Genomic DNA, 25,031 nt, shown 5'->3' with positions numbered 1-25,031 from the left:
CTCACCACCTTGCAAGTTTGACTCACTTAATCATCCTGCAGAGCTGGAGAGGTGGGGGCAAGGTAGGGGTCACAATGATTTTTAAGACCATAAGGGATCCAGATTTTAGATGGTGTTGCACCATCAGTTGTTGGGAGACGTTGCTGCAACACTTGTGGTTGTACGTTGCTACCATCTCCCATTACAATACAGAATTTCATACACTACAGAAGTTCCACTTACTGCAGAAATTCAGAGAAACTCACTTGTGTTTGCAAGCAAAGAACTCTGAAGGAAATACTGATCAGTGAATGCCCTATATCTCTGGTTGTAATTCAAGACTCCCAGAAAAAATTACTCATAAATTTCATGGTAACTCTACTAGATACCTAACAACATGATGTGGCAAAGGGTTATTTGAGATAACTGCTCCATGTTGCTTACAGGGTTAAGGCTGAGTTACTACATTTGCTACACTGGTGTAATTTAAGAGTAATTCAATTAAGTGAATTCAGAGCTATGATACAGTACTTTGTGATTGTGTCTGATACACGCTTTCCAATTAGCACAGCACAGACCAGGACTTTGCGTCACTTTCTGCTTGAACTCAAACTTGATTTTAAAAGTTAAGTAATAGAATTTATCCATTATCCCTAATAATTTTTAGTTATTAATTGACCTAAGTACTGAAAACACATGCAGAAAACATAGAGTGTACAAGTTTTTCTTTCTGAACTCTGGCATTTACAAATTTTTACAGAGCTTTGACTACTTCTCATAGAATCACAGAATCATTAAGGTTGGAAAAGACCTCTAATATCATCCAGTCCAGCCATCAGCCCAACACCACCACGCCTACTAAAACATGTCTGTAAGTACCACATCCGCACTGTTTCTGAACACTGCCAGGGTGGGAAACTCCACCACTTCCCTAGGCAGCCAGTTCACCAATGCTTCACCACTCCTCAGTAAAGAAATTTTTCCTAGTATCTACCTAAACCTCCCCTGATTGCAACTTGATGCCATTTCGTCCCACCCTGTTGCTTGTTAAGTGGGAGAAGAGACCAGCACCCACCTCACTACAACCTCCTTTTAGGTGTGGCAGAGAGTGCTGAGGGCTTCCCTCAGCCTCCTGTTCTCCGGACTAAACAAGGCCAGTTCCCTCAAGTGCTTCTCATAAGCTCTGTGCTCCAGGCCCTTCCCTGGATTTGTTCCCCTCCTCGGGACGCACTCCATCCTCTCAATGTCTTTCCTGTGGTGAGCGGCCTAAACCTGAACAAAGGGTTCAAGGTGTGGCCTCACCAGTGCCGAGTACAGGGGCATGATCACTTCCCTCCTCCCACTGGCCACACCAGCACTGATTCAAGCCAAGATGCTGTTGACCTTCTTGGCCACCTGAGCACGCTACTGGCTTATGTTCAGTCAGCTCATGTTATTGTGAATTGTAAAATCTCATTCTTTCAGCTCATTGTAATATTAGTATAATTTTACAGTCAATGGACAGGCAGTAATGGCTTTCAGGGAAGTGAAAAGTCACTTACTAATCTAATGGAACATATTCCCATACACAGAAATTTCGGTTCAGACAATGAGTGAAAGAGGAAGAAAATTAATGCATACTGCAACTGTTCTCTTCCTTTGCGTGCATGGGTATGCTGGAAGATGCGGAAGCAGCTTTTGCCTCCAATGTAGACTATCTCAATGGCTCAAAACCCCATAAATTCTTATTCAAAAGTCCTTAGTAAAACACCTGAAGAAATAGCATGACTTTTAGTGTCTCTTATCACAAAGTGACATTTTGCTGACACAAGACCATCTAAAGTTAATGTCCAGCATGGCATAACACACGTTTTTTTTACCCCCAGGTCAAAAATGAAAGATGAGTGAAATATGTCTTATTTTTACAACTGATCACAGAGAGCCTGTTGCAGAGGTAAGAGTTTCTGACAATTCACAGAAAACAAAGAACCAACATTCAGACAGGCATGCTTGGCAGAAACTACCTGTCTGGCTGGAGCTAGAAGTTTTCTCTCGGCAGGTTCTCCCAGAAAGCATTTGGTAAGCGTGCTTCTTAGAGAGTCCTGGGAGAGTAGTCACAGCAGGGAGTCATAAAGGATGCTGTTAGGGTCACTGTTTTCTTCCCGTATGTATATGTATATGGAGATGGCACAAGATGGAGCTGTGCCTGTGGCAATAAGCATGGGGTGACTGAAGAATGCTTTCCTGTAGGTATAGGAAGTAGTTTTAATCTCCATTTTCAGTAGCTTCTGGATTTGACACACTACTTTCCAAAGATCTGCATGCTTTGCTAGTTTATACAGACTTGTAAGATTTGGTTTATGTTGAAAACACATAGTAGGCGATAAACTAGTTCAGGGTGTTCTCCTGTTTTTATTGGAATCAGTGTCTTTGCCTATAAATGAGAAGCGTCGTGTCCCTATGCAAAATAGTTCAATTTTTTATCCTGCTTTTCAGCAGAAATCCAGAGATATTGCTCCCAGTGAATGAAACAACTAGCAAATCAATTAAAATTGAAATAGATGTTTTAGAAGTGGATTTGGATATCTCTCGTCTATAACTAATATCATGGTATTGCCTTGTTTGTGCTATTTTCCATAGAAGTTTCAGGAACATACACTACCAACGTTATGAATTACAGCAATGGTTCGGATATTGAGAAATGGCTGTTGTCAGATTTGAGATACAAGACTCATTAACTGCATTGTTCATACCTCAGTCAAACCCCCAGACTATTAACAGAGCTCCCAGATTTTCAGTCTCTCTGTAGGTGTTTGCACTTCACTGGAAGGACAGGGTGCGTGAAATATTGTGCCATTATTGCCAGGGAATGGAAAAGTTATGTTAGTAGCTCCAGGAGATGGCACTGTGTCCTCTCTGGGCTGAAAATTATATACATAGCTTTGAAATGTACATTCAGTACCAATGAAAATCAGAGGTTTTTTTGCTCTTTCTTGTTATGAAACATTTTATTGTAGACCTAAATTAATTTTAACTGTCCCGATACGGTAGTTCATCATTTGTACTTTAACAAATGATTTATATTTAAATGCAGAGGTATATTTGACCACTATCCCAGCAGTGCTTTGTATTTTCACATTCCTGTCCCAGCACTTCTCTGCGGTTTATGCTTTACAGACATTTGGGAGGAACGGCAATGTGAGCGTGTTATGATTTACCTGCAGTTGTGTAACAGGTCAAGGTTCTCAGCAGGTTTCAGAGTCGGGTCCCTGCGTGCATCAGGTTGCAATTAATAATGCAAAACACAAACCCCAAGCATATTAAAACGCTTTAACTGACAAATTGCCTACCAAGGAGCCAAAGAAAACAGGGCCGCCCGCAAGGGCTCCGGCTTTCTTGCTCAGCTAGCAAGGAGGCACTTTTTCACTGAACTTTCTGGGTGGCATTTGAAAGTAAAGCGCTGATAGGAAGAAGGCGGTTTATTTGTGTTGCCAAACGTGCCGGCCGAGAGCGGCGGGGCTGCCCGAGGGGGAAATGGGCGAGGTCTCCGCATCCTGCGGGCGCTGCCGGGCGCGGGGCTGCCTCCCCCGCGGTCCCGCCGGGCTCACACCGCCTTCTAAACCCTCCGCGAGCCTCAGCAGCACACGCAGGTCAATCGACTCCCTCTGAATCGAGCCGGCTCGGCGAATTAACCCATTTAAACGGCGCGTTCCGCCGGGAAGCGCAGCCGGGCGGAACCCGCGCCGGCCACCTCGCTCCGTTTAAGCCCGCCCGAGCGGCGGCTGCTGCTGCTGCTACCCGCCCCCCCCTTCTCTTTCCTTCCCTTCCCTTCCCCTCCCTCCTTCCTGCCGCCCCGCTGATGTCAGCATCGCCCCCGCCGGGGCCGCCGCCTCCCCTGCACCCCCGGCACGGCGGGAGCGCCCGCAGCCGCGTTGCGGTGGGAGCCGCGCAGGGGGAAAACGCTCTTCAAGGGCTTTTTGTCTCGGCTAATCGGCATCTGCTCTTCCCCCGCGGTGGGGGAAAAAGCCACGTTCTCGCCTCGTTTGTTCTTTCCGCCGCCCCAGGCATGTCTTGACAGAGCCGCGAGAGCCCCAGCGCTGCCAACGCGGGTAGCGAAAGCGTTCGAACGGGCGGTGAGAGTCGGGGCGAGCCCGGGGGGTTCCCGTGATCACAGCCTGAACGAGGAAGAACTGGAAGAAGGGAGAGATTGTGTTGGTTTCTCTTCTGGCTGGTTCAGCCCTCCTGGATGGTTGCGTTCTCTCCTGCGGACACGCTGCCAAAAGGCTTGATTCTTTTTTTCCCTGATTGGTTTTCGTCGTGCAGGAAGAAGCACTTTTCTCCCAGTTCGCGGCTCCGCACCGAGGCAGCGGGAATATGCTCATGAAGGAGTATCGGATCTGCATGCCTCTGACAGTCGAAGAGGTAAGCAACCCGCCGCTCGGGGGTCTTCTCCTTCCAGCCGAGCTGAGGTTGTGTTTGTTTAACTGAGTGTTTTTAATTCGTGTAATCAACTTAGCCGGAGATGATTGGTTAGAGAGGTATGTTTTTATTGGAAAATAAGCGAATCCTGCTGGAACGAAGGTAACTTAAGTGTATGGAAAGCATTGTTTCGTCAAAGTAAAGGTTATCAAGATTTTCCAACCGGACTTTTGAAGATGCGTGTTTGCAGGAGCATGGTTTGTACTGCAATCCTCTATCTGTTAAAGCTTTTATCCAAAACCCAGATTCTAAATATATCTTCACCTTTGCTTAAAATACCCTTGCAGATGGCAGTGCCCTGGAACTCTGGCACAGGTAGGGTGGGAAGGCGACCATTTATCAGTAAAACTTTTTTTTTGTCGTTTGAAGAAATGGTTCGAAGTCGAACTGCTTTTTTTTTTTTTTTTTTTCTGTCGAGGTTCCAAACTGTTAAGAACGTTATGTTTTTATTTATCTGCAAACAGCCTACCTGCTCGTTGTTTTAAGTAAGATAGTAACGCCTACATGGAAAACACGTGCCGTGTAGTTCCCGTGCCTATAAATAGCGCTGCTTTATGGGTGCCATAGGTACCTAACGGCCTGATGGCCAAATGAGGCGGTGCTTTCGAGTTCACAGCACCTCGCACGAGCAGGAAAAGCGGAGCTTGTTTTAATTACCCGGTTTTGCCGTGGAAAAGGGCGCTGCAGCGGGGATCAAACCCGCCGTGCAACTGCGCGCCCCCTGCGCGGGGCGCCCCGCTCCGCGCATCTTGCGCCGGGGCCGCCAGGGGGCGCGCTGCCCCGCGGGGTCCGTGTCCCCCGGCCCCTCTCCCCAAGGTTATCACAACACACGTTGGCTCCGCACATCAATTAACGCGGGTTTATTGGTTTAAACACATCCAGGTGAGTGTTTTGCGGCACAATTTGATCTTATTTTTAGTAGAGGAGCCTTTACGAGTATGATTGAGGAGTCGTTTCAATGGGTTCTTTGTATCATCAGGTTTGGCAAATTCACTGTATTTTAAAACTGAGAATTCAGACTGCCAAATATTTATTCCAGGCTGCTCAGGAAATTCCTTCTTCTGGGAGCAGGACCTAAACCCACCACATTCGTGCACACAAATTGGCGTAGGTTTAATTCTGGTATTTTTCCAACCCAGTTATAAAGTATGCTGTGATATTGCGTGACATTATTCTTCTAATACGTAATTTTATTTGTTTATTGTGTTATCCTAATGTAGACAACATTTTATCCAAGCCAGTTCCTGATGTCCTCAGACTACCACACTTAGTAAATAACAGTTCATTATGTCATCAGAAGGGAGCAGATCTAATTTATTTTGAAAAATTATCATTAAGCAAAATTTCCAGGTAGAGAAAAGTTTAAAAATCAACCAAAACAGGAATGGCTGATGCATGGTGAGGCAGAAGACAGCATAGGAAGCATTTTGTTCTCTAGAATGTTAACAGAATTAGTAAAGATATTCATATGTTTTGTAGTTTCTCTTACGATGAATTAAAGAGCGGCAGCTGAGATGCCTGAATGAGAGACCTAGAACATGTGTGATATTTAGCATGAATTTGATTATTAATTATAAAATGAACTACCATAAAATTGAAATTAAAAAATCTTTTTTGTTACACTCTTTACATACTAAAAATGCTTTGCGCTGTATTTCCCATAGTTGTTCATCTTTGTGACATTTCCTGCCATCTGTGAGGAGGCTGTTATCTTATTTTACCTCTAGTCGCACATGAGCTACCAATAATGCCTGGTGATTTCGGCATCTGTGTAGAATAAGAAGGGGATGTGGTACGTGCTTAGTAGGCGAACATCATGGGGCTATGTTAATCCTTCAAAAAATGAGCATTTTGGTTCTAAGAGGCCTAAACTGGCTTCTGTGGCGTACTTTGATGGAAATACCATTTCCAAAGGATATTTGATTTCTTAGAGGATTGTGATATTGGGCCATTATGTACTATGGTGCTTAGGTACCCAGCTGGCACTGACATCACGAGGAGTTAAGCACCTGGATATTTTTGAGGTTGTCTATGTCAGCAGGTATGTGAACAGTGCAGCTGCATAGCTTCTCTTTTTGTCCTGTTTTCCTTACTTAGGCTTTACAGCGCTGTTTTTTACACTCTTTGAAAGTTCTGGCTTTTGGCTTATGCACTTTATACATACATTCAAAAGCATTTCCTTGAGCAGTTGTTCTTTTTAGCACTGACTTGCCAGTTATCTATACATAGAAGTCTCACGACACGAATGAGGGAGAATTCCATCTTTAGTCAGTGCTGGTATGTTGTCTAGACTAATATCTAGAAGTTATTACTTCTGCATGCAAATGAATATGCACACAGCAGTATAGCAATTAATACTGCACATTAAGACCTAAATTTATCCCTAGAGAAGAGTGAAAAACTGATAGATGTCACTGTAACAACAACGCCATCCCCAGATCTGTAGAGTTTCTGCAGAGGAGATTCTGCATAGCTGGTCTTCCTCAGCTACTGCGGATCATGTTCTTGAGGCATTCTTTCATTGATCAGCAGATAAGATACCCAAATATTTATGTGAGTTTTGTTTGTATACCTGTCAGCTTAGAGGCCAAGTGCTTGCTTGGAAATAAAACATTTCCTAAGGAATGTTGATGGCTGTAGACTTCTCTTCCTGTGTATTTTGAGATAGGGTACAGGAATCAGAGATGCATCTTTTAATTCCTTGTCCAGAAGCACCAGGAAAGACAGTCTATTCCAAGAACACTCGTTGAGGTGCTGTGGCACCACAGTACAGTTCTTATTCCCGGCTGAGGCCAACTCATGAAACTGAATTTTTATTGACGTTTACTTAGGACTGTTACATATACATTGCTGCAAGCTGCCTGATCAGCTTTGACATAATTTGAGAAAGTAAATATCATGTTAACTTTTAAGCAAAATAATAACTACTGTAAGCTTTGCAATTTAGGTCAAAACATAGCTGTTGGTTGACAAAGCCAATTTGATTGCCTGTTAGAAGTCATTCTTTACCTCCTTTGTGGTATTTTTGGGAGGCATGCATGCAAATTCAGTCCTTTTGTTAACATTGAGACCTTATAAATTAGGAAAAGCCATTTCTTTTGGTTAATACATAAAGCAAGTAAAATCTGTTGCAGTAATTGGTTAGAATATGCTACCAATCTTCATCCCAGCTGCAATTAATAAATGAGTATGCCTCTTGGTTATTTCCGCCCTTGTATTTCCATGTGTTAGTTCATTCTTACAAATAGTTTGTTGCATTATATGAGAAAATAGTATAACAGGCTGCATTGTGGCTTTTTAAATATCATCAGTAAAAAAAAATGCATTCCTAAGCAAGTGAAAAGAACACCAAGCCATTGAAAAGAGGGGAGATGCTAGGTGATTCTCGGACTTAGGTCTCATTGCGAATGGTAATTCCACAATTCTTCCCAGGAAGGTTGACGTGGTTTTGTGCTTTTGAGAGGCCTTTATCTGAAAACGTAAAACAAATCTGATGGGTTAGCACGTGACTGAACTTGTGTTTTGGAAGAGGCGAAGTACAGTGAAGTCTATGATTTCTGTGGAAAGTGATTATTCTCTAGGGGAATAGGTGGAAAGACATTTTTGCTGGACGCTGTTGAAAATGGAGTTGTCATTGTTGTAAAATGCTAAGAAAGATGCGAAGCTGGGTTGTATATATTTAAAAGCTGAGTATCGAATAAAATACAGTAGTCACCACAGGGGTTTTTTTCCTTGGAAACAGAGATGACCATTAGCATTTCTGTTGGTTCTGAAGTATGCCTGCCTGGCTGGTACCTGAAGTCCTAGTAGATTTTTCTTTCCTTTGTTCTTTATTTCAACCGAGATTATCTCTGCTGAGGTTGGTGGAATTGCTGCCCTTCTGTGCTTTAGATAAAAGTGAAGTTTGATCTGTGGGGAGCAGTGCCTGCATGAGAAATGCAGGAACAGCTGTATTGTTAGGAATACAAACAAGCAGAGACCTGCGAAACACCCGTAAATGTAGATCATGATTTTTCAACAAGAAAATCCTCTCAACATTAACAAATTCTGGTTTTACAGGTGTTGTGCTTGCTCCTTTATAAAAATATCCGTTGTTTAGCTCTTGTTTCAAACATTATGAATTCTCCCAGTGTGGATTATTTGTGTAAAATTATTTCACCAACATATGTGTAACCAGTGTTTGTATTCTCTGAATCTTGTGTAGATTTCTTCTTTAGAAAACTAGTTTTGTGTTTAAAGGGGACCCCGTTATAGGACATTTCATTCAGATGGATTTAAAGCTCAATGAAAGCATTTGAGACTGTTCTTATGCCCTGAGAGTGAGCAGGTGTTATGTTATTTAGACATAACTGTGTATGTAGGACAGAAAAGCCTTTAGTAGGATATAAAGCGTAAAATAGTTTCTTTCAGAACCATAGTTATCTGCTGCAGCACAAACTACATATACTTGTCCTGCAGTTAATACAGATGGATTAAATAATGATGGATAATGAATGCTTTTTTTAGCTTCCCAGGTATTACATATTTTCAGGAATATGTAAATGTACGGAACACTTGAAAGAGCAGTGTTGGTTGTAAGCAAGAGAGCTATAAGCAAACATAAGGTGAAGTCAGCTTTTCAAATTTAGTTCAATTTAATTACTTGTGATTAAAATAATAGTTGGATTGTATCATGGCCATGACCTCTGCAGAAAAAGTTTATTTGGCAGCTTTGAGCTGAAGTTGTCCAGCAAAGATGGAGGTTTATTGTGCAATTTTAATTTAAACTATCAACAGCTGTGATGCATCGATGGTCTTAGACTCAGGCCTATACAAGATGCTAGAGTGCTATGAGAAGTAAAGGGCTTCTCGCTCCGGTTAATCATTCTTTCTGGATGTGCGTTTTGAGAGCATCACCACCCTTACCTTCTTTTTGCAATTAATGCTGTGGAGGCACCGATACGTCTGTCTGAGGAGCATTCAGAGTTAATTATTAATCTAGAAGTGCAGAATGGTGTAAAGAGCTCATCTTTTTACCCTTCAAAAGGAATTATTATGTAAGATTCTCATTAGCAAACAGAAGTCTGGTCTGTTGTGGGCGGTGATGTCTACTGGCATCACAAGGCCTCTGCTACACACAGCGTGACCTTTAATTGACCTTAGAGCTTAGGGGCTGAGAAGGATCATTGCAGTGATCTGACAGATAAAATAGGTGAGAGAAAGCACCAGAAGTTAGCTTTCACTACCAGAGAAGGATAACTGTTTAATTCTCTTATGTTGTCTAGTTGTGAGAATGCCCAGAAAGTGAGAGCTGTATTTTGCCGTGGGAAGAAAATAAATACCTCACTTTAGCTTGACCTTCCTGTACTGGTTGCAGTCACCTAGAGAGCTGTGACAGCAAAGCAACACAGATGTCAAGTCTTTATTCAACTCCTCTGCAAACAGAAGACCAAAAATAACCAGTTTTCTCCTCTACTTCTGTTTGCACACTTCAATACCACTGTGTGAAAGAAAGAAGACAACCTTTGTTCTCAAAGTTTGAGTGTAAATCATTAAAAAAAATCTTTCAGTGGAAGGGATTAGATATTACTCAAGAACTGCAGGCTCTGACATATGTCTCTCTTCATCTCTCTTGCTCTGCCTCTCCTTGTCAACACTTGTTTTCTCAAGCTATATATAGCGAATAATACTGCACATGTGATTTGAAGGCTTTGTTGGCAAAATGTAGGGCCCAGGTTTGCATTTTCCATAAGAGAAGATGCAGCTCGCCTGTGTTCTATGACATTTTCTAGCTAAATGGAGCTTCGGTGCTGTCAAGAACTCTGCAAAGTGTATTTGTCTTTGAAACATAATGTAGGTTCGGAAACAAAAGAACAGGGAGAGAGACACAGAATGTCAATACTGGCTTTTCAAACTTACTGTTTTCTGGGTTTTTATTTTTTTAGATGATCTTCAAGTTGATGAGAGCATGAAGCTCTTGTAAGAGTTGATGTGAGCACTAAGTGAGCAGCACTTCTGAAATTGTGGCCACATTTGTTTATGAACCTATAATGAATGTAGATGCCAATATTAGCACCTTGGAGTTTGGTAACTCTATGTCAAATACATTTTCCTTTTGTCCAGTCTGTTTAATTTCCTCATCTGTCTAATTGTAAGGTTAGAAATAATATAATTAAACCAATTTTCTTGTGCTTTTTGCCTGACAGCATGTGTCAAAAAATGTTAGGTGATTTATAGCCCTTAAAGAATATAAAGCCTTTTAGATAATAGGAAGGGATGGTTTCTGTGATAACTAGGAAAGGCTAAAAATTATATTTTCCTTAGCGAGTGTTTAGTTTAGTCTGATAGGCATTTCTATTGTTAAAATGTTAGAGATCATACTCTTTCATACAAAAGACTGCCTAGCCAGGTAATGGGAAACTCACCGTTTATAGCAATGATTCATTCACTATATTCTTCTTTTTGACTAGTGAGTTGACAAATATGTTCCCTAGGCTGTCCTTACAGCATGGAGTCGTATGCTGAGATACGTGCTGAGTCTCTGTCCTGAATGTCTGACCTAACACACAACTAACTATTAAATACTCTAAGGATGGGTGTAGATAATACACACATGCAAACCTGTTGAAATATACTCAACAACTGTAGGTGAGGAATAATTATATCTTTGCTCATGGAAAACTTATTTGACATTTAATATTTTTTTCCCAAATAATTATAATTTTCCTTATATTTTATCCTTTTCTTCTTTGGTTTATAGAGCATTTATCATGACCAGTAGTGTCTTTGGTACAAATTGATACCTTGATAATAAAATAAAGCAAACGGTGACATTTCACACAAATCTGCTATGGTAGCCTTCTAGTACAGCCTGGAGAACTTTGTGTAGGCACATTATGCACTATTTAACTGAAATTACCACTGTCTGCATGTGTCTAGAAAGCAAGGAGAAAGGTGCTCCCCAGGATTATTGACTAGGCTTAAAAAGGAGTAAAGAGAAGATAATCTAGATTTCAGTTGGGTTAACAGATGGGTTTGTAGTCTGTATGTGAGGGAAACTACACCTGAACTTAACCCATGTGTGTATATATAGTGCTTTTAGTCTAGTCTTAGTCTTGTTTATCTCCTTCTCAGTTCATCGTTTCTTCCCAGTTTTGGTTATGAGTGATCAGCCAATTTTTAATCCTTGGATATGTACTAAAATACTGTTTTTACTTTTATGAAGTATAATGCAGGGTGCTAAATTGTAGGAATGACATTTTAATGGCTTTTCTTGGAAAAAATATCAATCTTCTATCTTATTCCTGTTTGTGGTTAGAAAATGCCAAAGCAGTTTTGGACTCTATTAGTTTTGTAGTTTTAGAGCTCCAAAGCTGGTTTTACAGTGCACATTCTAGCTTTTGCATGTGTTTAACTTGCGCACATATTATTTTAAAGCACAAGTAGTCACATGCCATGAGTCACATGCATAAATGTTTGTGGACTGGGTTGAGTAAAAGGCTTATTCATATGCTCACCAGAAAAATCATGGTCTCTATTTAGGAGTTTTTACATCTCTGTTCTAAGATTAGCCTTGCCTAAGAGATTTAGGTATACTTAGGCTCTGTGGGAATTGTTTTCTGTGACCATGATAGTACGCCTTATTTTCCATTGCATCACAGTAAATGTCATTTTAGCTTTAGTGTGTTGCCCAATTAATGACTACATTTAATATATTTTTGGTAAAAATATTGTTACAATGCATGACAAAATAATTGTGATAAGGATACTCCAGTATAATGCATGCTGTTGCTCAATTGCTTGATTAACAGTCACTCACTGATAATAGTCAGACAAATAACTGTTGAGTGTATTTTCAGCTTTTTGCTTCCATTTTATATAAAAATTATTAAAAAAATGTAAAAATAACCATTTGTGTTGCTTGAAAGCTTACCAAAATACTGAAGTCCTCTGTGAACCAAAAAGTTGTTCTTATCAGAAGGATAAAGAGATTGATAATGCTGTTGATTATTATTGCAAATGCCGTGCATGTATTTCTCCTGGTCAGACATAGATGTTTTTGAGTAGTCTCACTTGTTAAGCCTATGGAATATACTGATCTTTAATATGTATAATCTTATCTTCTGAAAGGTGTTTGACAAATCTATCCAGCTTTTTATCTGATTTTGTGAGGTTTTCCTGGAAAGTGCAAATTAGCTGACCTGTAAGTTATATTTTTAATAAATTAATTGTATAGTGACTTGAAATAAGCCAGATGAAACATATGAAATGTACACATGGTTTCAGTCTTAAGTAACCTGCCTGCTGCGTTTATCACATAGACTTCGTATCAAGTTTATTTAAATCTTACTTCATTGGATCGGCTTTTGTTTTGCTTCGCTCTGTGTGAAAGGAAAATCATTCAATGGAATTTAGACCACAGCACTACCAGTGCATTCTGTCGCTGATGTCAGAGAGGCCAAGATTTCGCCAAATATGTATGACAAAACACAGCGTATTTTTAGAATAGAAGTGTTGGGAATTTAAATTCCATTTTAGTTGCATGGTGCAAATGTGAAATAATTCCATGGACCTCAGTAGACGCATTGCAGGTTTCTATCAGTCTAATCAGAAGTAGACTTCAGCCAGTAGCTGTAAACTAAAAGATGTTTTCACACGCTTAGATTAAGGCCCCAGATTTGTGTCAAACCTGTGATAACGTCTTTGAGCCTACAGAGAATTAAGTAATTGCTGTCCTTGCACTGCAAAGCTTGGCAGTAACCTCTTCGCTCTCAATTTTCAGTCCTAACTTTGTAGAAATGCTGATTCTCTTTTCTTTATCCCATTTTTGAGCCCTTGGTCATCCTCCCAAATAAGGCAGCCCAGCCAACCCCAGCAGGCGTCTGGCCAGCTGGCAGAAAGCTGCTGCTCGGAACAGCAGCCTGCTGCTCTGGCTCTGCCTCCGTCTTGCGGGGAAGAAGGAACTCTACAGCAGAGTGAAACAATTGATAATTCAGCTCCCCTCTGAGTACTGAGCACAGGCTTCAATCCCAGTATTCCCTAAGTTACCATGGATCTCTGGGCAGACTGAAGCTAAAGAGAAATCTCTCAAATGTTTTAGAGGGTTGCTAAGTTTATTTGCATTTCCAAACTGTTTGCTAATCAGTTAGGCCCAAGTTTTTTTGTTTTCCTTTTTTCTTTCTTTTGTTTTCTTGTTTCCTTTTTCTTTTTTCTTTATTAATTTTTTTCTCCCTGTCTTCCTTTCCCCTCCCCTTCCTCCCTTCCCTTTCTTTATTCTTTTTTCCTCTCCTTTTCTCTTTTTTTTTTTTTTTACCCTCTCCCAGGAATGATTCAATACAAAACCATACATTCCATATACTAACGGGTGTCTCTTATGCAGGGTGTGTGGGGAGTTCTCATTAACTTCAGTGGAAATGGAATAACACCTACTATGGGGATTTTTTTATTTAATTTATTTTGCACTGTTCTGCTATAGTTTTTCTCCACTGTCTCTGTTTTTTCATGCCTGAACGTGAACTTGCTCAGAGTCAAGTGAAGCTGAACTTCTATATCTATTCTGAGTGGGTTTGAGTTAAGGCAAATAACATTTTAGTGGAAATGCTATGTCATAGTAATGAATGCCTATGGATTAGTTAGTTTATTTCCAGGACCTCACGGGCTATACATTGCTATTTATAATTTAACTCTCTTAAGCAGCATCGGCTGTGTTTATGTTACCATGGTGTTACTTGCCATACTTGATGGTGGATAGTAAATTCTATAATTGAAAATAGATACTCCCACTGAAGTAAGGGTAACAGGTGGTTATGTTTTCATTTAATCATGCTGCAAGCCTAATACAAGTTAAATGTGGATACCTCTAGCCCTGCCTTTTCACTGGGACATTTTCAGACATGCCGATTTGTTTTTAGTGGCCAGAACTGAAGTAAACAACACGAGTGATTTGTCTTGTGACAGCCCAAGGTACATCAGTGGCAATCAATGAGTATCCTCCCCTTCAGGCTTCAGAAAGCGAATGTTCTTATGCGGGAGAAGACATGCTGTGTTACAGAAGGGAAGTCTGCATCTCATCCTTCTCCTGGGGACCATAGTCTGGATGAAGCTCTGATTCTTGAGGAGCATTTGAGGAACAGTGATTGCTCCTTCCTTGTGATTCCTCATATTAGCTCTTTATCTCACCTCATCCCTTAATTTCCTTCAGTTGTCCACTGTAAGGAGCTGCACATCTGTTTTGAGGTCGCTCTGTATTATGTGGCTTAGTTTGGCATTAGCTTACCCTACCTTCCTGGTGTTGGCAGCACACATCCTACTGGCAAACCTGTTCAAACCATCCTCCTCTCACAATCGTATGAATGGCTTTTGATTAAATTTTGTCAGCTTCCATAAAATCAGTGAACTCTTGTGTATATATAATATATAATACATAAATAATATAAAATATGAATGCGTTCTATATGAGTACATATATATTTTTTCATTCTCAAGGGTAAAAGGACAGAAACGCATGGATATTATCCTAAATTCTTCTAAATATTTAGGCAGAGGAAGAACAGATTGTAGATTTTTCTCTCATAAATATTCTAAAATATGTGAAAATTAAACAATTCAAACCAGCAGTATTGCTTCACACTCTCTACTTACTGCAAAAAGTCGTATGCCCAAGAGTAATAAGTAACCAAGTGTGAACACTTCAGTCAGAATATTATGGTTATTATCAAAGGCATTTGTAAAATACATTTTAATAGAACCATACAAAAGATATCTAATCAGTGTGATTATATGAACAGTAAAGTGCAGAGTAGAGACTTGCATGAGTTCTGCACATCAGACTCCTTGAGGATTTTTGTACCTTTTTTAGAAGTAGCTGTCAGACTCCCATCTACTCTGTTATGCTTTGTACCAACCCAAAGCTATTTGGGTCCTCCCATTTTCATATAGCTGTAGGCTAGAAAATTAATTTTCATCAGCAGGAGAAGTGTGTGCACATAGATATTCTCTTGAACTCAATTCAAGGTGGTTCCTCAATTTTCTTTTTACCCAGTGAGTAAAGCAAAGCAAAAAAAAAAATAGTTGTGGTTCAGAAAGCCGTATGGTTTGTCATATTTTGTTTTTAAGCTGGTTTTCATTGGCTTGAGAGGTTATTTAAGCCGGTATCACTTCCTGTGTACACAAGACTGAGAGTCACAGCTTAAATCCTAAAGCTTTGCAAAGAGGTCCTTAAGGCCTTTTACAAGCTTCTAGCAATTGCATTCCTTCCCACAGGTTGTTGTACTCAACATCTTTGTTTGTAGGCCTTTTCCAGGAGTAACACTTTTGGAAGTTAGACTTGCAAATTAAGTGAGTTACTGTGGCTGTCTGGCTTACCTTCTAGGTAGCAGTTGATTTACTTTATTGTTGCAGAAAAGCTGAGGACATTCCCTAGGGCCACTAGCAAACTTCCAAGTAACAGTAAGTATGCAGTAAAGCACTAGTCTTTGAAGTGTTCATGCATATTTAATGGGAAGAAGAAGAAAACTCTGCATTATAGCCAGTCCAAACCTTTAACAGGAACGGTGAGTTAAGAAAAAAACATTGAGTTTGCAAGATGTTTTTGGTGAAATAAAAAAATGCAGCTCTGAAGGTGATTAAAATAGATTACTAGATCATGTCTGTTAAGAATTGTCATAGATCCACTCATCCAAACTGAAGTTCACTATCAAGCTTGGGTTTTTAACTGTCTTGCCAAGTTGTTGCTGTTCAGCTGGCCCTTTGCCTGTTTTTTTTCTAGATGTAGGAGCTCTGCTTTCTTTTGGTGCTAGTACGGAGTCTGAAAGTCACAGAATCCTTTCTTAAACTGGTGGTGCCCTTGAGCTACCTAAAACATAGACTATTGACCTGGGAAATAACTTCCTAGCATAGAAAACCAATGTAGCCTATGTGGGTACAAGAGTGAGTCTTGAGTCAGAGTGCTGGTTTAGCAAAGTCTTCATCGATTATAGGTGGGAAATTTGTCTTGATGTTAATGTAAGATTTTCCATTGTGCTCTACCAGGCTTAATTTGTTAGTGTTTATACCTGGTTATTCCATGCCTTTCTTAAAAAGTTATCTGTTAATTCTTAGCAGTCACAATTCTCTGCATGACATTGTAGCGTGGGTTTTTAGGTCGGTGTTGATAGGTGCTTCCTAATATTGCCCCTCTCCTGCCCTGAGAATTCCTTTCTCTGGTAACTTTCTTAACTTCAGGTTAGACAGTGCAGTGCAAATGCTCTGTGACTCTGTCCAAACCAAGAGTTTTACCCATTTTGTCAGCTGAAAGAAAATAAGGGAAAAGTAAGGGAACAAAGTTGTATACAGAAGGCGTTTTCCAGGCAAAGTAATTTAATAAATAATAATGTTTTACTTCAATAGACAGAATTCACTTGCTCCATAAGGTGACAGTTAAAAGCATTTTCCATTTTTTTGCAACTGGAAATATAGGAAATCTCTGCGGGAAAAGAAATAGTCTTGCTGATTAATGAAAGCTTTGTCATTCTTTAAATATTTTGTCATGTCATCACCGACACAAAATAATTACAGAGCTGTCAGGGTAGATTTTTGCCTTTCTTATCTTGCAAACCCTTACTTTTCTTTTGCACTCTGACACCTTCTGGTCAAGAGTTTCAGAGGGAAAGGACTTTTACTCCATTTTGTCTACATAACAGTTCATCATCCTGCTGATTCGTGTCTGCAAATTGTTTGCATACGTCAGATTTAGACATGCACAGTTTTGGAAGCACTGTAAAGTTTGCAAGTCGACATTTAAAGTTTGCCTCAGTAAGTCAGCTGAAGATAAGGTCCCTTGTGTCCTTTCTGTAGCAAATTAGTGCACTATATCTGCTTATAAACAGGGAAAGAGTAATGATATTACCAAAGTTTAAAAGGTGAGCATCAGTAGACATTTTTTTACCATTTCTCTTACCTGCATGGTGATAACAAGTTTAAAACTATTTTTTCTTAGGCTTTTAATATTGAATATTTTTTCATATTTTGCATTTATACTGATGAGATTAAAGGTTCAAAACTGATGAAGTAACTAGTTACTGGGTTTGTTCCTGTTAGGTCTTTAGCATTCTTTTATAAGCTCCAATAATATACAAACTCTCCTGTGAATCATTTCTTGATGAAAACCAGTGTTTCAGTTTATCTAATGAAGTTGCTGAGGAGGTTCACATTAGGGAGCTGCTGTCATGAAAATGCAAAGACTTGTGTGACATAAAGCTGTTCTAACACGCCAAGTATGGGATCCTTTTCAGGCAGGCTCTAAACAACTTTGCAAATTAATCATTACCTTAAGGTAGAGGATGGCACTGCAGTGTGTATTGCTTTTCATAAGAATGAGAATTAAATAGCCTGAGATCAAAGGCTTGTGTACTGTGTTCCTAAGGAACCGTGCACTGGTAGTATGGGAGGTGGTCTTCCTCTCAGTAGGTCTTTTGAGATGTTTCTCTGTAATTTCATACTATGAAGTCTTGTGTCGCTTGTACATTTGCATGTTTTTGTAAGTAGAAGCAGTAACAGTTGCAGCACGATAGGGAGTAACTAGTGGTGACTTGGAAGCTCTTTGGTTCCTCTGTGGAAGACCACAGTGAAGCCTAAATTTTCATCCCGGAATTCTTCCATCTGTCATGCGCTGAGGTGACCCTATGGTGAATTTGGGCTAAGGAATTTTAAGCTGCTGTTCCAGGTGTTCATTGCCACTAGGGTCAAGGGAGACAGTTACTCAGCTTTTCATCTAATCAAGAGTTGCTCTCTAAGCTTACAGGCTGCAAGTGATCACTGTAACTCTGTATTCTCTCTGCTCTGTTCTCTCCTTTCTTTTCTTTGTACTCTATAATATGCCTCCCACTCCCTCTTTTAAATCCTTTTGTAGGAGGTTAATTACAAAAATGTAGCTTTCCATCCTTGTTGAGTTCAAGTTATCACTTGTTCTTTTTATATATTGTTCATTGGGGATTTTTTTTAATACATTGCGGATGAGTATGTTACTGTCGTTAATGAGTGTGTGGAGCACTTCAACACCTAGTACAAATTCCTTAGGGACTTCTCCGGTGTCCTCTCTCCAGTGGTAAAAAATACTGGTCTATTTACTTTGCTTTTTCTTTGTGTCTTTTAAGCAATGATTTATACATATAAGGACCTTTCTTACCACCAAAACAGTGCTAGCTTTTCCACTTTTTCCTCTATATTTATGCATCCATGCTTTGTTTCTAACATATTTTCTTTTTTTTAATCCTTTGAGAAATAGGAATTGCCCTCATACCCTCTTTCTCATTTTTCTGTTCAATACATTGAATTGGTCGTAGCAAATGAAAAGCGTCTGAAAAACAAAGTAATACAACTCCTGTCCTACTTTATTGCATTTAAGCACAAAATTCTGGCAGAGGATTTTTGATGCCTTCCTTTGACGCTTCTTCATCGAAATGATTGGCTGACTGGAGACTACTTCTTAAAGACAGTCAGAGAGGTAGCGATAACAGTAACAATTAGGATTTCAGGGGATTTATTAATATTTTGGCAAGCAATATTTGTTAGTGGTGTGCACCACTATTTTCATATTACATTATCAGATGTTTTGCCAAGTGCTGGTTGGCAGTATGTCATGTTCCTTAGTTTCCATTTGGAACCAAGTACTTCTCTGATCGTTTCATCTCTGAAAGGAATTAACATTTGCTTTATTTTAGTTAGTAGCTCTTGTAGGATGCATATAATTTAAACTAGTAGTATACTGTGTTACGAGGCATGATTCTTTTGTTTATCTAGGCTTTGTCATTGCCAGTAGCAAACGTTGTTCTGCTGCTGTTTCATCACCACAGTCCCAGTTCATGCCCAGTGCACACAGAATTGGCAGACTTGAAAGCAGAGATAAATTTCCATGTCCATGTTTAACTTTGATTTGTTCTTATGCTTTTACTATAACTGCCTCCCACTGACTGTAAATCAGTACGTGAAAAGCACACCATGTACGCTGTCTGCAGCCAAGCACTTGATATGGTTGTAATTAATTGACAGCATTCCTATAGTACGCTGATAAACAAGATTAGTGCCCTGCTCAGGTCCGCTTCTGCTCACAGTGAAGTCAGTGGGAGTTTCCCTTCTTTTGCATTAAGAATGCAAATCTATGATCCCGAGAGAATTTGTTGAATGAGGAGGAGCTATATATGAAGTACCAGAGAAAATCGGCACTGAACTGCACTCTGTAGGACTCCATTGGCTTTAGGTAAAGCGCAAGAAAATGTAGTAATTTATCTGTCAGTGGGAAATAAAGATGATGTCTGCAGGCTTGTAAATTTTGAATTTAAGATTTACCTCAATTGTGGTGTCTTTGGATTGTAATAACACATTAAATCAGTTTGCAATATAATCAATGGGCCAAATTAATACCAACTATGTTAAACGTTATAATTGAGACAGGTAGTTTTGTAGCAAGAACAAACTAACTTGAAAATAAATTTTCTAAGGTAAGATCTAACAGAGAGAAGGAAGCAGTGTTTCTGTGGACTGTAAGCTACTGTCATGTCAGAGTCTTGTGGCTTTGGAAAAACAAATGGGTCACTGCCAAACTTCCTCTGCCGTTTCCATCTTTCACACTTACAGAGGAGGTTGGGTGTAACGGTCAGAAGGAAGCAGGATCAGAAAAAATAAGAGCATGCGATCAAGTGCTGATGGCAACACAATGGCTGAACCAGCATTTGAACAGAGCAGAAGGTTTGCTTTGGGAAGGTATTCTTCTAGGTTGTGCATACTCATATTTTGTTCCTGGAATGCTAAAGAATCTCCTGTTGCTATTTGTGTAACACAGTGCCATTTCCATGATTCAAGCAAGTGTTTTTTGTCTTACTCTCCCACAAAGATCAACAAGTCATTTTTGCATAAGACATTCCTGTTTATGCGTTCTTTAACTTGTTCTGACAGAGGCCGAAGTTATGTTAGGAAATTCGAACAGTTTCCTAGGGAATTCTATTAAAATTGTGGAACAGATCATTTGGTAAATGACATATGTTATGGACAAAACGGCAAAAGATTTCTGGGAGAGATGAGCCTGGTTTGATAAGCAGTGATACATTTCTAGCACTTGTTACTTTACTGTCTCATCTTCTTTAGCAAGTGAGTTAATAGTAAGTAATTCTTCATGTTCTGTTCTGTTCTGTGACTGAGATAATTTCATTGTTTCTGATGATTAAAAAAATCTTAAAACTTGTCTTCTTCAGGAGAAAACCTGCTTTTCTTTTAAGGAAATTAAAGCATCCCCTGACCACAAGTGCGGGAATGCCAGCAGTCTCAGTTAAGCTCCACATTCAAATAGGAATGACATCAGTAAATGCTGAGACCTTTTTGTTTTGCTGATCGTGCTCTCTTGCAGTGGCTGTAGGCACTGATGGCCCATGGAGGCTTTCGCTGTCAGTAATGGGGAAAATGTGCAAATATAATAATCTCCTGAATCATCTTTTATAAGGCGTTACTGCAGTATGAGATGGAATTACAAGCCACCAGACCATGCAAATCAGGTTGGTGAGTGACAGACTGAGGGTGTCCCTCTGTTTTAATAGGGCATTACTCAAAATAGTACTATTCCAACTTTCCATGGGAAAGTACTTTCTGTTCAGTGAGATGTTTTCTTTCTCTACCTAGTCATCAAAAACACCATCAATCCCATTTCCAGTGAGGCAAGCTTCTGTGGAATGTGACATTTATTTCCCTTACCTGATAAGAGCTGTATACTTAGGCTTGTGCAGCATGGAACACATACTTTTTTTGTTACTTTATTTTTTTTTTAATGCTTGGAAAGGGCTTGTTCAGGAGATCTTTGTCCTGGAAAATTGATTTTCTGGCTAGATGCAGGAAGGGTAAATTCACTCTTCCTATTTTTTTTCGGTTTTGGAGCACCTTAATAGGAGAGAGTCTGAAGTAATGATATAGAGTAGAGTTTATGGTTGCAGATAATTCAAAGGTAACCTCCAAGTGATATTTCTGTGTCTGTTGGAAAAAAAGTTGTGTAGCACTCAACTCCCAGATGACATTTCAAAGTGTATATTTTACAGAAATAGAATATGTTGTGTATATTGTAATCGTGCTACCAGTTTATCAAATGTTTGTGGTAGGATTAAAAATGTAAAATTAAAATCTATATGGGCTATAAGCATATTATTCAACCAGCTACTCTCCTGGATCTTCTTTTCTCTGCATGCATGGACTTTATACAGGCATCAAGAATTTTGTAATAATATATAGAACTGACTATCAAACAAGATCCACTGAAAAGAGGTGATAAAACTTTTCCCTCCTTAGTATTCAGAAGCCTAATTGCATCGCAGATATATCATTTCATATTTGGATATAACAAGAAGCTTTGAAATGTTATAGAATGCGGGAACCAATATGTCATTTTTATGTTCATTTATCAGGCTTCGGTTTTTCCTATAAAATAATATGGTCTTATTCTCACCATTTCTTTTGCTCGAACATTTAGTATGATCGACCAGTTCAGCTCGAAGTACTGAAGGGGACATATTCATTGCAGTGTATATGTCCTTCTGAATATCAAATTACTCATTTGAGTCATGGAGGTTAAAAGGAATTTTAAGTGCTGCTTTAATGAGGACAGATGCTAACATCTTTTGATACCTTGTATTGAAGTTAAGTAGTATGCCTATCTGATATACTATTATAGTGGTGCCCGCTAGTGCTTCCATAATTATGGGCCTGTCAGCATTTCCATTACAAACCCCTATATTACAGCTGAAAATATCACTCCAGGATGAAGTTTTGTACAACGGCTTTCAGCCTCAAACGAAGAAGCTTTCAAAATTCATTTTGCTGCTTCTCCGGTTTAAAAAAAGAAGTTTTGCTGGTGCTTACCCTACCCTGTATTAATGTCTTGTTTTCAGAAAAAAAAACCCCACGAGGTCAAAATACTGATGTTTGTTTCCTGTAACGTGAATGTAACACATCCAAAAGATAAGAACTGAAAGCTGAACACTTTCATTTAACTGCAAAAAGGAAAACAAAAAGGCAGCACAAGCAGGAAAAAGTACATCTGCGAGCTGCCGTGCTGAGCCCATACCGACTTCATTTGGTACCTGTCTGCAAAGGTTTCAGTAGCCTCTGTCCTTTTTCATAGATTTAGAAACAGCAATGAAATTATAATTTCAGTTTTTATCAGCATAGACTGGATTAGAAATAATTATTTAAGGGTTCAAGAAACAAGCACTTAGAATTGGGAGTTGCCAAAATCAACATTGCCCATACAGTTTTTGTTTTCCTGCTTTTTGAATATATTTTCCACAAAGCTGGTTCCTGGAAAGGTTGAGTGATGCTCAAGGAAGCACTGCTTTCTCATTATATAATTTTTTGTTTTCTTTTCCAATAACTTACTACTGATCTCTGAGGTCGGAACCACTGTCTCTCATGGTTTTGAGTGGTGTTTATCATTAACGTGTCAGAATGGTTTACTAACCATTAATCAATTTGTTTTCCTTACACTTTTGTCAAATGGACAGGTTTTCTAATTTTACACGTGCTGAGTACCTGTATTGAGACATGACAGCTGAAATTATCCCCTTATTTTAATTATTTAACAGTTAGAACCTGATTTTTCAGAATGGTGTTGCAGAACCCATTTAAAACACAGTTCTCATTGACTTTAGCTACTTCAGTTTTAGCTGGTAAATTTTTAACATATCTTTGAATCAGATCTCTTGTGTCCGGTGGGGTGCATAGATGATGAGGAACAAGGAGATAGCAATTGCTTGTGAAGCATTTGGGGTCAAACAATTTGTCTTGTGGTACCTAGATTTCTTAATTTCTGTAATTTTTCATCCTTATGCATCACAACTGAGAACTGTTGTGTGCTGGTGATGCCCAGAGGATAGGCGCTGATGTGGATTCTTCAGTTCGTATGACCTTGAGCTGGCACAGTTTTCCTCTCCCAGTATGTTTTTCAGCTCTTCGGCCAGTGGAGCAGAAGCCCTATGTAAAATCTACATTGGTATGTAACTATCTCAAACAGGGAGAAAAAGTGGTACCTGATTGTTTAACTGTGGCAGTGTTTATGCACACAAGCGCGTTAATATCCAATAAGCCATCTGTCACTTTTCTGTAGCTCTTAACTGACTAGCTTGACAAGCTTGACAAGGTTTCCTTAAGTAGAGCTCTTGTTTTTAATTGTTTTGGAGGCATTTAAACCGTTCTGAGGATAAAAAACTTGGACTGTAAGGCCTCACGCAAACCACTTTCTGATTTATCATCAGTGTTGGAACCTTGAAATGCACTGCACAGACTTCTGCACTTGAGATAACAGAGCGTAACAGCTAAAATAATAATTCACAATGCACACGATGACATATGATAGAAGAGAATAAACAATAGAAACAAGTGATAACATGCAAGGAGAACATCCTATATATAGCAGGAACTGAGAGAGGCTTGAGAGTGTGCAGTAAGCACATAATATTTTGATAATTCATCTGGAAAGCTCTAAAAAGGTTCTGTTGAAAATATGGAACTGTATTTGCAGCGGCTTAAATTTAAGGTTTATATTTAGCCAAGGGGCTAAATATGAATAGATTTTCATGTGAACAGCATAAAATAGGTATTTATGCAAAGACTACGTCTGTTGAATTTCAAATCTCTTTTTCTAGACCATTCTAGGCATGAAAGCCTTTGAAAGGAAAAAAATTACAGCATTTATTTCTAAGACAACAAATAATTTCTATTTAATAATTACAGTTATTCTGAACCAGCAACTGAAACATTCCTGAACCATTTTGACTGCAGCTTTCTGAGCCTGAAGTAAAACATTCATGCAACTAAAATTTAGCGGAGTTTGTTACCAAGAGAACAATCTCTTCTAATGGAAGTCGTCAGCAAGGGTAATCTGTTACTTTCTCTGCTTATACTTTAGATATATATCTCTTCAGTATGAGTGGTTCATTTTCATATTACTGCTACTGATGGCGTAAATTTTAAATACAATTCTGTTAACATAGGAAGTCTGCTACTTATTTACACAATACGCTGCCTATGTCAATGTTAAAGTAAATAGTTGATGGTAACGTAAACTTGTGTTCTACTTAACTGGCAATGACCTGCCACACTATCAACATTGCTGCTAGTAATATAAACAGTACAGCTGGTAAATACACAACACGTTCACTAAACTGACTCTGTCGGAATTGTTGTCAGAGCAATATTTTATTCAGTGAAACTGCCAGCTGTTTATGGTCTTTTAGGCCAGATTCAGCAAGGCAGTGGTTGCCTTGCAGTCAAATGCAGGTCAGCAGGAGCTGTGAATCAGTGTTTGGCTGCAATTATAAGCTCCTTTATCTTGTATTCCAAATAATAATAATGAAACGGAAGTCAAAGTTAGCAAAAGTTAAGAAGGAGCTAAGAGTGTAGGCAGACTTTTGAGTGCAATAGTGTGGTAGGTTCTCTATGCAAATGTTAGCCTGGGTGTTGGAAACAGTCTAGCCGTGGTAGCACAGCGCAACTCAGCCGAACAAATTAGCCCACACTGAGCTTTCACTGCAGTAAATGTCTGTAACTTTTTTTTTATTATTATTATTATGTTGTTTCACAGATCAATAATTTGCTGGCACTTG

The 25,031-nt window shown here is 39.3% G+C and overlaps 1 protein-coding gene across 1 annotated transcript in view; it reads left to right on the top strand.

Annotated features, from left to right (window-relative positions):
• Positions 1 to 3,389: 3,389 nt before the first annotated feature.
• PITPNC1 (phosphatidylinositol transfer protein cytoplasmic 1) overlaps positions 3,390 to 25,031 on the top strand; it is an 85,621-nt gene continuing 63,979 nt past the window's right edge. The window contains exon 1 of the mRNA XM_054083160.1: positions 3,390 to 4,380. Within this exon, the coding sequence (XP_053939135.1) occupies positions 4,333 to 4,380 (48 nt within the window). The 5' untranslated portion in view covers positions 3,390 to 4,332. The remainder of the gene's footprint in view (positions 4,381 to 25,031) is intronic.

Source organism: Cuculus canorus, chromosome 18, assembly GCF_017976375.1.
Source record: "Cuculus canorus isolate bCucCan1 chromosome 18, bCucCan1.pri, whole genome shotgun sequence".
Taxonomy (NCBI): Eukaryota; Metazoa; Chordata; class Aves; order Cuculiformes; family Cuculidae; genus Cuculus; species Cuculus canorus.
The sequence above is the reverse complement of the archived record's forward strand: the minus strand, read 5'-3'. Positions and strand labels throughout refer to the sequence as shown.